A 13431-nucleotide genomic window follows, 5' to 3' on the forward strand; every position below is an offset into this window, starting at 1 on the left:
ACACAAGCAAAGTCATTAGGGTGGAAGTCCAAGAAGCTTTTACCCCTTTCCCCACTTCCTATCCAAACGTGGACCTGATAGTTGAGGTGCAAGAGCTGTCCGTCCCTCAAGACAGCAAGGACGAAAAAGGGAAAGTGAGATGCAGAGCTGCTGACCTTGACATCATTCATCAATATCCCCTGCTGGCAAAAGTCTGCCTCTGTGCTTCTCATTAGGATTAACATTTATGACCAAGTCTGCCTGGGTAGGCTTCTTCCAGATTCTGGGCTCCTGACCTCCCTTTTCTCAGAGCATTTACTTTATAAAACTTGTAATTATAAATTATTTCTCTGCTCCTTTGAGATGCAAATCTTTTTAAAAGCCTCTTGCCAGTTTTATAACCCAAGACAGTCTTTCTCAAGGACCGAGGGAAGAACCCTTTGAAATGCATCTTCTAGAAAGATACAGCCTCTGTCTCCCCAGTTGCTGCGGGATGGGAGGAGCCTAACTTGGGTGCATTTCTACACCAAGTTGTAAAACTATCTTCTGTCATCAAGACAGGAGAAAGTGCACTTCTCCTTTGGGTAAAGCCAATTAGCAAACACAGAGGGCTTATGATCCCCTACCCCACCTCTTAAAAACTCTCCAGTCTTTAGTTTCTATTAATTTTTAAAACCTGAATTTGGAATAAATAAGATATGTTCATGCATTCTAAAAACATCCTTTGGAAAACAACTGATTTATGTAATGCCAGGTTCAGGTGCAGAGTAGTCCAGGAAATCTTCAGTCTCACAATCTCTGCAGTATTACATGCCCCTTCTCAGGAAATTGGGCCCAAATTATTCTTCATCCTTAAAGCTGTGATGGTGCAAGCCATGTGCCAAGACTGAAGGCACCCTGACTTTTGCTAGCCTGACCAGGCCTGAGTGGCCTGGAAGCAAGGAATCTTTGAGGCATATGCAGGGACCTTTACTCCAGGAGTAACACCAATTCCGAGATGCCTTCACATGACAGCCCATGTGGGGAAGCTCTGTATTGGGTCATGGAAAATCAATCCAAGTCACAGCCACTCTCTGAGCTGCCTGTGAACAGGCACTTTTCCCTTAATTAAACCTGTTCTATATCACGGTCTTCTAGTCATCATCTGCCAGGCTAAGACAATACACTCTTCCTGGTAACTAATGCTCAGGTACAAGAAAACAGAGGATATGAGAATTAAAAAAAAAATGACCTCTTAAAGATGCTGTAAAAACTAAAAATGTTTATAAGCCTATGATAATTGGGTATGATGCATATTACATAATACTTCCAGAATGTGTGTTGTGCACTTTAAAAAGAAAAATTTACTGATTTAAAATGTAGATATATGCATGTATAGTTGTAAAACGCTTCTTTTAACGTGCAAAGTGTTGACTGAAGGAGGAATCATAAACATCATTTGCATATCAGTACCACATGAAAGAACTTTACATATCTGGTTAAAAACTTTTTTGATGTTTCTTTTTACGTAATTTTTTTTTTTTTTCCTGTGTCAGATAAAATTTAAGGGATGTCGTTGTTTTGGACTTAGTTCCTGTACTAGGCCTCAACAGACCAAATCAGAATAGGTCACTCATGCTAAATGCCTCATAATCAAACTGAAATTTTAAAAAAGAGGAATATCCCTAAACAGGCCAGTTTTTCCAAAACTGGAGATTCAGAGCAACCAACTGCAAAGGGGCCCACTCAGCTTCAGCCAGCATGGTAAGGAAGACTCCTCTGTCTTAACCTGTAAGAAAAGTAACCTGAAGTAACCTCACGTTAACCAATCCATTTTCTTGTTCCTGTAGGTTACGTTATAAAACCAACTACTCTGCCATGCCCAACCGAGCACCTATATATTTTATAGAAATGGGATGCTGACCAATTCATGAATTTCTAATAAAGACAATTAAATCATTAAACTCAATTTCTTGAAATTTTGTTCTTTGATGCCTCTTTGCTTAAGTTTTATGGAAAGGGAAGTTGTGATAAAAGTTTTAGGTGGTTCAGAAATTACAAAGGCCAAACCCAGTACCCATAATAAATTAGTAGTAATCACACAGAACTTCTTTTTAAAATAAAGAAACCAAGGCAGTCTGAAAAAAAATTTAAATGTGGATATAGTGAAAGAAACTGAGACTTCATGGGATTTCATCAGAATGTAAAAAATGTAAAATAAGTCACAGAAGCCCGGAAACAGGTATAGAAAACCACAAGCGTATCACTGGACAGCTGTGAGTCTTGAGCTGTGTGCTTCAAGTATGGTTTACATTTGGCTGGAATTTCAACTTGAGGAAAAATTATGCTAAAGTAATAGTTTATGCTTGCTATTTCAGATACATGTCAGAGACACTTGCACAACTTAACTTTAGATTTACTGGAATTTTGTTTCTTCTTTTATTCGTTTTCTGATGGTCACCTAATCACTTTAAAGCTGAATTTGTAAACTTATAAATTGAATTTTAAATAACCACAGGTAACTCTTAAGGATGGAAAACAGGATAAGGGTGGGCTGGCCAGAGAGGAGTGTTGCTGTCACAGACACTCACGGAACTTTCCTAATAGAAGAAAAGATGATCTATATTTATTTACACATTTGTAGAAAAGGTAAAATTTCAGTCCAGCAGCATGTGATTTTTTAAAATTCTGAAGAATGCAAATATTTTCTTCCACTCTTCAGGTTGTCTTTTTGCTCTGTTGGTTGGATTGGCCATGAAAGCTAATCATGATTACCAATCTGGAAGTACCTGCATGTAGCATGACGTCCACAGAAGTGTTGGAGGAACACATGGTGTGGTCTTCTCTGCTCACACGGAACCTGGGGTTTTTCCCTGGTAGAAAACTATTACATCGTCAGTTTATAAACATATTATCATTTGCCTTACACCGAAAAAGGCCCCATGAGAAGAATATTTTGGTTATTAGACATTTCTAGATTTGGTTCCAATCTTTCTATGCTATTAATTCTTTGGCATTGTTTAATCAGCAGTACTAATAACAGTGGCCAACTTTTATAAAGCTCTTCCTTTGAATCAGGCACTCTTCTCAGCCTCACACAGCATTATGGCATTTAACTCTTAGAAGAGCCTTTGTTGTCATTATTATTATTATTACCCTATTTTACAGATGAGAAAGTAGGAAAAGAGATGTTAGGTAATTTCCTATGTCACACAGCAGAGACATGATTGACCCTGAATTCACACCCAGTAAGCGGATCTGGTTGCTGATCATTTAATGAAGGGTTCTAGTTGTTACCAGAGTGTGGTCTATACCGTCCTCATAAAGGGAATATCCTCACTACCCTGACCCTTACTTGCTGGACACCCTCACTCTATAGCACCCTCCAGCCCACCCACTACTGCAATAGAAAACAAAATTCTGTTTCAACTTTCTCCTCAACAAAGTAAATAATTGAGTTTCTCTAATCTCATGCTGGTTCTTCTTTCTCTGCCCAACTCCTAAATTAGCATCTCTGCAGGTCTTTTTGGAAAGAAGTTTTATAATAATGGTTTGTTTTCTTTTTGGTCAAATAAGTTTGAAAAATGATGGATTAAACAGCAGAACAATGTCTCTTTGCTATAAGACTTCTCAGGGTCTTTATTTATTGATGTGCAACATATATCTTCAAGAGCAAGCCAGGATATAATATGTAGTGTTCTCAAACTTGTCTAACCACAGAACCCTTTTGTCACAGAAGACCTTGAAGTCCCACAGAATACACATGAGAAACTGCCAGAGAGGGAGAGGGTCTTCACATCTGTGGCCTTAGCCCTCATCTCAGACAGACTGTCTTCCTCGTTGTGTAGTTCTTTCTAAATCATGCGCAGGCTTTCATTTCTACCCCTTCGCAACACGCTACCTCTCACTAACCCTTCCCTTTGGCCAAACCACAGTAGAAGACATTGTCCATAAGGAGAGCAAGGGGTTTTTCTTCTTTTTCTTTTTTTCTTTACAGATTCATTTTATAATATTCAGGTCAAACTTAGTTCCAAGAAATAGTCATCGCTCCAGATGAGCTTCCTTTCCCCAGCCAGATAATAGGAACAAAGTAATCTGGTATGATTTTATTATCAGGAGACAATAAAAAAATAAATAATATAAATATAAATAAACACATATTAAACAAATAGAAAATAAAGAAAAAAGAATGCATGATTGCGTTTTTCTATGTCTACCCTTCAGAGTCCACTTTTCTTCCTAATTCCTCCAGTTTTTTTTATTTTTGCATACTCAATTATTTAACATCTTCTTTTTTAACTCTGAGTAGAGTCAAGTGGAATCTTCTGTACAGGCATAGTTTTGTTTTCAAGAAACCCATGCTTCTGGGTAGGCCCCAGGGTTCTGTGTTGAAATTGCTGATGGGATTTTGGGTGCACAATCTGGGTCCTCAAACACCCCCTTTCTCTACCAAGTGACAATGTCAAATTTTACCTCAACCCATAATTCTACAAAATAGTGAAGGTTAGAAAACCACCCCCAACCCTTTTGTGTTCTCTGGGAAGAAGCCCCTCCCTATGAGACCTAGATGAGACTCATGGTGCCTCTGGCTCACTATGACGAGCCAGACCCAGACCTCCAAGCTCCCACTCTTCGCCTCATACAAGGTTAGCTGAAGTGCTGGTCACTACTGATCAACTGGAACAAAGTGCTTGTTAACCAAACCTGGCTTGAGCTTCATGGTTCTCCCAGACCCCTGAGCATGGCCCGCCTCTGCCTGAACTGAGCCCCTCCTGCCAGGCTCAAGAGAGAGCGCTTGCTCGGGATAGCACATTCCCACATGTACCCAGGATCCCGTCCTGCCACTGTTGTTCCTCCCACCTCCCCCCACCGGTTTCTGGCCCTGTTACTCCTCTCTATAAAAGAAAACCACTTTCTCCTAACCCTGAGATGCAGGCAGATCTCACGACTGACCAGCTACTTCTCTGTCACCTTAGATCCCCCCACACATGCCAGCATCACCTTCCCCTCTGCAATAATCCTTCCCAAAAAAGTCTCTCCTGGCTAAGCCTGATTTGTTCTGAACTGGTCACCAGTTCCAGGAGTTGTGGGTGCCTTGGCCGCAGGAGAAGACTGAAGGGTAACCCTGTGAGTCAGGAGCAGGGTGGGCAGCATCAGGTGGGGAGAGGAAAGCCCGTCAACTACCAGTGATGAGAGGGTCCCATGGAGCGGAGCCCAGACCTGGGGGGGCTGTAGGTCTGCAGCGGGGAGGGGCGGGCTGGGGAGCAAAACTTGGAGGCTGGCAGGAGGAGGTGGCTGCAGGGGAGCCCACAGGTGGTGGCGTGAGGGCAGGGGTGCACGGGTTCCAAGCACAGACCCCAGGCCAGAGAGCCTGCGCTCCAGCCTGGTCCTGCACGCCAGGCCACGCTGTCAGATTCTGTCTCCTCACTAGTAAACAGGGGACCAGTCACTAAGCCCTAACAGGATTGTTGAATCCTTGTAAAACTCCTAGAAAGTGCTATGGAAGTGTTTGCTAGATGAGTCATGGGGACAGCTGCTGATGTCCAAGGGCCATGAAATTGGGAAGTCCCTGAATAAACACCCCAGAACTGCAAGAGGCTTGGGAGCCACAGCTGACCCCAGGCTCCACAGGGCACGAGGCAATACCTCACAGCCACATTTCAAGGCAAGTGCTGGAAGCATCTATAGAGAACATCTGACCCACAGAACCTGAGATGAGCGAGTGGGGCTCATGTCTGCACCCTGAAGACTGAGATGGGGTTTTCCCTGTCACTGTGTTCTGTAGCTCATGGATGGTCGACAGGTTTTGTGAACTGCAAGAGGAAACTGGGTTTGATAAGCTTGCTCCGTTATATCTAAACACTGTCTCGCATGTCAGCATGGTGGCTAAAGCACTCAACTCAGCATCCAAAAACCTTCTCATTCCCTTTCTTCAGTAGAGATACAGAAGGCTGGCTGATAGTGGCCACTTTGGCATCTAACAGACTTCATTTCTAATCATTGTGCCACACACAGCCGCACAACTTTCCACTGTTTGCTCAACCTCTCTGAGCCTTGGTTTCCTCATCTGTAAAATGGGCATCACACACCCTTAGAATCTTTTTTTGAAAATCAGGAAGCCCAGGGTGTTGCACTGAATGAGTGCTCAATGAATAACAGCTGTTATTGGTGTTGTTTTAAATACAGTAGAACAGAGACAAGTAGCTCTTCCAGACCAACTAATAATGCTTTCAGAAGAATAAATGAGGTGTGTGTTTGAAAGCACTAATAAAAGTCTCCTTCATACAAATATTTCGTTTGTATAGAGTTTTAATCCAATTACATGACAGATCAGTGGTACATTTATTATTATTATTTTTTTTTTTCTGGAAGAAAACTGCTTCTCCTCCTCTCAAACTATGCCCTTTGATGAAGCCTGCTAGTCACATTTTCTGAAGCATGTGACTCAGGTAGAGCTAACATATAATGCCCATCCACCCGGGCTCAGTGACTGGACATGGCAGGGACCCATGACCCACACTGCCTCACTAAGAATGTGTTCCCAAAATGTGCAGCAATTGAGCTAGGGTAAGAGAGACCCTGTCCTTGCTGACTGGGGTATGGTTAGATTGGGGCCACATCTTCCATGTGTATTTGAACAGAAAAAGCTGACTAAGAAAACCAGAAGAGGAGCAGACAGAATCCTGATGTCACTGAGTCCTAGATTTCGGTTATGCTTAACTTCGTCCGGCTTCAACTTTGCACTTTTTGCTTGAACTAGGTTGAGTCAGGTTTCCGTCATTTACAGAGAGAGCTGACTCAGAGAGAAGAATCTGGAGCTTTGTTCCCTGCTTACTTAATGAGATCTAGTCACTACTTACTGATACTCAATTTATCTATGGAACCCAGGTTAGTCCAAGAATTTGATCAAGACTCCATTTTCATGTTTATGTGTTTCACTAATTGCATGAAGTCATCTATCCATTACAAAATGCACAGCCACATAATTCTGGTCCTTTAATTTTCTACCTTTGGGGCATGTGGTGAGAATGGAAGTGATGCAATGAAAAGAAAAAGAGAATGGTGCTGGTGTTGAAAACATTTTAATATTGGCAGCTATACTCAAGGTACTCGCAGAGTGACAGTATTTGCACACTTGGGTAGGACAGCCAGTGCCTGAGGTAGTCATCAGGTCATATTTCCAGATAGGAACTGAAAATCCCACTATATTTGCCAAAATGGTACTTCTTTGGCTTAGAGCACAATCCCATAAAGAAGCTTGCTGCAAATCCAGATATTCCCAAGACTGGACACATGGTATTTGTGCCAGTATCTGCTTCGACAAGGCTAGCTGAGTAGTTTTGCTGGCAATATCTGCTAAGAGTGGTGACTAAAATAGATTTAATTTAATGAGGAAGCTAGAGCACAGAACTCAGTCTAATAAAAGTAAGCTCTGCGCAGGTGCTTTCCTAAAATGCACATGCAGCATGGCATAAAGTCCCTCAGTGTGCGGGGAGAAGAGCACTGAGCTCGGAGCACACGGTTATTCACGATGATGTGCTGGGGACGTTATGAGCAGGAGCTGTGCATCCTGCTGAGCTCAGAGCAGAGGCAGGAACAGAAATGACTGCTACCATCCTCAAGCATATTCTTTCTGCTAAGACGTCTATTAAACACATAAATATACAATCAACTCCTGATTTTAATAAGTCCTAGGTATGCCTGTTTGTTTAGTCTAGTTTATAACATAGTAACTATATCCCAAATCTCAGTGACTTAAAATATGAAAGCCCCCTTCTTGCTCCTGGCTGGGATGGCAGGAGTCTCTAGTTCTCCACTGGACCCAGATGTCCCAGGAACCATCAAAACACAGTAAATGTTGGTTCCTCAGTTTTCCATCCCAAATGACACTCAGTCAAATTGCATCAGCTAAAGCAAGTCATGCAACCACACTTAGTCCTGAAGGAGCATCTATACCCTGAGTCTAGACAGGGGGAAAATGGGAAAGACTTGGTGAGCAGCACTATTGGCTACCACACACAGACACCCAAGGTGACATCATGTTCCTAATAAGTCGGGGTAATTAGAGATCACCTCCTTTAGGATATTACATATAAAGAGGCCAATGACAACCTGAAGGAGAGTGGGGAACAGGGGGAATAGGGGAAATTCCAGGTTGAGATTACTACATGTGTAAAAGCCCCAAGGTAGAAAGGATAGCGGCTCCTGGAAGCACTTCAGAAGGGCAGTATGCTGAGCTCAGAGGGTGAGAAGAGAGTGCAGAAAGGACAGCTGGGAATTAGGCTCCTTACAGAGCTTGACCTGTACTCTAAGAATATAGGAAAGCTTGGAAAAGGCTTTCATCAAGATAGGGACAGATCACGTTTGCTTTTTGGAGAGATGAGTGAAGCTGGAAAAATAAGTGTGGTAAAACCATTTAAGAGTGGGACAATTTTCTAGGAAAAAGATCTGAAAGTGGTTAGGACTCCTGGTGGTGGTGGCAGATGGCAGAAGCGGCAGGATTCCAGGGATATCACATTGTGTGCTTAGTGAGAGGCAGAGAGTGGAGAAGAGCTTGCTTGAGAAGGAAAATTGTGAGCTCAGTTTTGGACGCAGTTCAAGTGCCTGTGTGATCCCCAGCGGAGATGTGGAGTAATGGATACACATCCCATTCTGGAGCTCGCAGAGTACTTGAACTGGAGACACAGACACAGGGTTATAAATTACGAATGGCTATCATGGTCACTGAATCCAGGAGTGTAGATGACACTCAGGGAAATTGTATGACAAAAATATAGGAGAATTCCAGTTGAGTCCTGTACCTAAAGTCATCACTTAGAAGAAGACAAGGAAACAAAGAAAGTACGGAGATCGATGCAGAGCTAGTAGAATAACAGAGAGACTGTGTTGACACTGAAGCCAAGGGGTAAGGAGCTAACAGGAAGTATTGGGAATGATGCATGATGGGCACATCTACTGAAATGGAAGATCGTGTCCACAGCCTGGTGTGTTAAATGCCAGGTAAGAATGAATGAGAGAAGTGTGGAAGAGGCGTGGAGACTGAGTCGGTGTAGAGCATCCTTCAGAAGATGTTTCTTGGAAAGTAGAAGCTAGAGGGAGATAAAGGATGGAAGGTGCATTAAAAATTATATATAAATATGGATGTAAGACTGTGTGTGTGTGTGTGTGTGTGTGTGTGTGTGTGTGTGAATGCCTTTCAAGAGGACGTGATACTGTTTGCTGAGGTGAAGGAAAAAAATAAGAGGAGAAACAATGAAAAACACAGAGTACACATAAAGAAGTTCTGGCAATGTCTACGAACACGTTGCTCACTGATCTAGCCTTTATTTCCCATTCGTTTTTCCTCTTACCTGGATTCCTATTTTAAGAGATCTCAATTTTGAAAATCTGTGCCTATATTTTATATTTTAGGTGAGAATTTAACTAACAATGTCTGAATCCATCAAAAAATACTAGCCTCTTTCAGTACTAAAATTTGTTTTCGTTCAGTACTCAATCTATTTCCGAGGTCAGTCTGCGAAATTAAGGAAAGCAAGTGATTTAGCTGTGTTTTAAAAAAATAGGCCCTAAATTTGACATTTTCAATTTCATTTGATTTAGCAATATTCAAGAAAAGGCCAGCTAAATTATTTTATATGAAATGAAAATGTTGAACTTTTTCACATGTCAAAAACGTTTTGATCATGGTTGATTCAAACTTTCCTTAGAGACTACATATTTGGATGGATGTAAAAAGGATAAAGTTCAGATGCTGAATTTTCTTTTCTTTCTTTCTTTTTTTTTTTGCATAATTTGAACGTGGTTTGAATAGTACATGCAGCCACTGTCTCCTACTGAGACAAGACATGAGTACACGCGAGACTGTGCCAGACTCACTTCCATTACTAAGTGACTCCCTATATCCTACGACTCCCTGTGTCCTAGAGGAATAAGCACCAAGAGGGAGTGAGAAGTTTATGAGAAGATATGGATGGTACCAGGCAGGTATGTGATGGACGACAGCCACAAGAGAGGGTGAGAGAGGTGGGATGGAGTTTGGTAAAGCTGAAGTGAGGGCCGAGCCCGTGGCGCACTCGGTAGAGTGCTGCGCTGGGAGCGCGGCGAAGCTACCGCCGCGGGTTCAGATCCTATATAGGAATGACCGGTGCACTCACTGGCTGAGTGCCAGTCACGAAAAAAAAAAAAACGACAAAAAAAAAAAAAAAAAAAAAAAAGCTGAAGTGACAGCCCACCTAGTCACACTCTTCATGTCTGCGTGCTCACCTGCATGCTTAAGAACAGCAGTGGCTTCACTACTAATCAGAAACCAACATTCCACTGAATGAAATTTATTCTAGCTCTACATGTTTTTAACCAAAAAGGGAGATGCATATTTAAATACAATTTAAATGTAAGGAGCATACTTAGTTTTTTTTTTTTTTATTACTTACCTTGGTAAGCAAGCTTAAATCCTTGCCGGTTCTGTGAATGGTCGCTGTAGAAGTGGATGAGTGTTTCGTGCGTTGTGCTCAGCAGTGCCGAGGGGAGATCCGTGCCACTGAACTGCCCAATCATCGGGCTGGTATGGTAAGGTCCATTCTGAATTTCAAGGTAGTCATGATTAGCTTCGGTAGAAAAATTCAGAAACTGAATATGTGCACCTATGAAAAAATATGCAAAATTAATGGAAGTTTATATTAACATTTATAAACTCAATGTTTCTCAAAAGTGCTTATAATCTTACCAATCTCCCCCCAAAATCTCTTTCTATGAGAGAGAATGGCAGAGTGGAGGAAAGCACAGATTTTGGATCAAAGCAGACCTTGGTTCAATTTTGCCTCTGTCACTACTAGCTGTATAATCTTTGTTCATGTAATTAATGTCTCTAAGTCAACTTATTTGTGAAATACGAATATTACCAGTACTGTGCCACAGAGACAAACAGGTATAATTTTTAGAATGGTGATTAGTACACATATGCATGGAAATGATCTTGTCCCGTTGCTTTTACAATTACTACAATCATAAATACAAGATTGTAATCATACATGACTTCATCCACAAGTTAATCTATGGCTTTACCAAGGAAGAATGGCTTCTTGGCCTAAAAACATGCAACAAACTTTAAAAATAGCTTTTACTCTAACTGGAAGGTTATACCATGACCAAGAGATTTAACAGTTTGGTAAGTGATTAATTTTAATTGTTTTATGCATTTAAAGCAAACTACTGATGTTATAAAAAACCCAATCAAATAAAACCCACCATAATTCTCACAATTAAATCTAACAGCCTGGCACAGCCCAACATACCAAAGACCAAGTGACTGATATTTCTGGTATATTGATCTGTGTACTAAATACACTATGGCTGATAATTTACAAGAATATAAAAATAAAATAATTTAGAGTCATTTGCAATGGTATTATGGCATTTAAAAAAATTATTTGACTACTATGTCTACAATGTTTTAGTTTATTTAAATAGTTTATACAGAGCTCCAAAGATATTAGTCTTTCCATAAATCCACAAAATTAAGTTGGTCAGTAAAACCTAAACTGAGAATACTAGTAACTATTACTGAGTATTCTCCCAACATACAAGAAGAGCTTTCCTTTGTGTTGCAGTTTTCCTGTTTCTGATACATGAGAAGAGCTTAAGCTCAAGTAAAGAGTTGTAGAGAAGAAAAACCTAAAAGTACTCAATAAAGTTTAAAGTCATATTAAAAACAAACAAAAAACTCCCCCAATTTCATCAGTTATGGAAAACACTTTGTGAGGAGGAACAGAGGAAATAATGGCTCTTTCTGGCTGGGCACAGTATAAGGTCAACTCTCACACTTGGGGTCCATCTTACTGACTTTTTTTCCCAGGAAGGTAACCATTATTATTTTCATAATTTCATAGGTGAGCAAACTAAGGCTCAGAACTGGTCGGTGTTGTGTCCAGTGAAACGCCAGGATGGGCAGACTTGGGAGCAATGATAAAGTTTTCATTTTTTCTGGTTTAGCATTCAAACAGGCTCAACAAGAGCTAATAATCTCATGATGTTAACAACATTACACTACTTCTTGGAGAACATTGGCTTGTATTAAATTTGTTCAACCTAGATTTAAAGAGGATGAGTAAAAGAAAGTGGGATGTAGAAAACTTCAGAAAGAGACAGAGGAGGCAAAACAAAAAAAGAAGAAGAAAAAGAAAGATGTTTAACAAACTAATTAAAATTTGAATTCCTTTTAGAATGAGTAATTAGATTCATATCACATAGTCCAAGTCTATACACCAGTAGCACATCAGTAGTCAGGTAAATACCCCAGTCTACAGTTGTCTTGGACATTCAAACATTGTCCACTCTAGATAACCAAGATGGAACAACACTTTAAATTTAAATATTAAATGTAAATATTCAACAGCATCAAATACTGCTCTTTGTTAAAAAGCCATAATGGATTTTTTTTTTTTTTTTTTTGTCTTGAATTCCAGCAAATATTTTCGGTTTAAAGAAATTTACAAGTGGGAAAAAAGAAAGAAAAGAGAGAAAGGGAGGGAGAAGGAAGCGGGGAGGAAGGAAGGGAGGAAGGAAGGGAGGAAGGAAAGAAGGGCTGGTGGCTCTTCTGTGTCTCTCAGTTCTGAATTAATTGTCCCTTCCACATGCTGTGACAGGTGAGCTAGTTAATCACTTAGTAGATTACACACCAGTATCTGACTTGTCCCCTTACCTACCTACTGTTGCATGGTCTACAAACATGACAAAAAAGAATTGTGTTACTAATAAATAAAATGTATTAAGGACTCGTGTGTGTGTGTGTGTGTGTGTGTGTGTGTGTGTGTGTGTGTGTGTGTGACTATTTTAGGGACATTAAACGCACATGGTCTACAGAGCTTCATACATACCAGTCACATAGTCACTACCATGTGGTATCAAGAAGCTGACATGAGAACCACCAAGAATATACGTTGAATTACCAACGTTTCTCTTCATGTTCAGAAAGTACCGGACAGAATGGAAAACCAGGGCAAGATCAGAACATTTAAAAACAAACAACAGGAAAATGGCTTAAATATGCTCATTTCAGATGTGCATATGTAGAATTCAGATGTATTTATCCAGAGACACATTTTGAAATTTATGGAATGACAAAGTCAAAAATCACACAAAAAAATGAAAGACAGCAAGCAGATCAAGGGGTAAAACACTGAAGACGGCCAATGTCTCAAAAGTATAGGAGAGAATGAAAGTGGCTTCTTCACTGACTTGGAATTAAACTTGAAATGGAAATTGCATTATGACAATTATGATACTGTGAACAAAATTAACATTTTAAGCAGGATAAAGTATCCGGCCACATATCAAACCACCTAATACACATCAGGAAATAGAATGGAACCCAGCTCTAATCTGACTTAAAATATAATTATTTAGCTATCTAATTTTCAGCAAATTGCATCCCATTTGACAACACAAAGCCCCAATGAAGGGATTGAAATAAGCATA

General features: G+C 40.5%; 1 protein-coding gene across 1 annotated transcript in view; it reads right to left on the minus strand.

Moving 5' to 3' along the window:
* CSMD1 (CUB and Sushi multiple domains 1) overlaps positions 1-13431 on the minus strand; it is a 1614989-nt gene that overhangs the window by 179573 nt on the left and 1421985 nt on the right. The window contains exon 41 of the mRNA XM_063099815.1: positions 10389-10598. Coding sequence (XP_062955885.1) covers positions 10389-10598 — 210 coding nt within the window. The remainder of the gene's footprint in view (positions 1-10388; positions 10599-13431) is intronic.

The sequence above is a fragment of the Cynocephalus volans genome, chromosome 1 (genome assembly GCF_027409185.1).
Source record: "Cynocephalus volans isolate mCynVol1 chromosome 1, mCynVol1.pri, whole genome shotgun sequence".
Classification (NCBI taxonomy): Eukaryota; Metazoa; Chordata; class Mammalia; order Dermoptera; family Cynocephalidae; genus Cynocephalus; species Cynocephalus volans.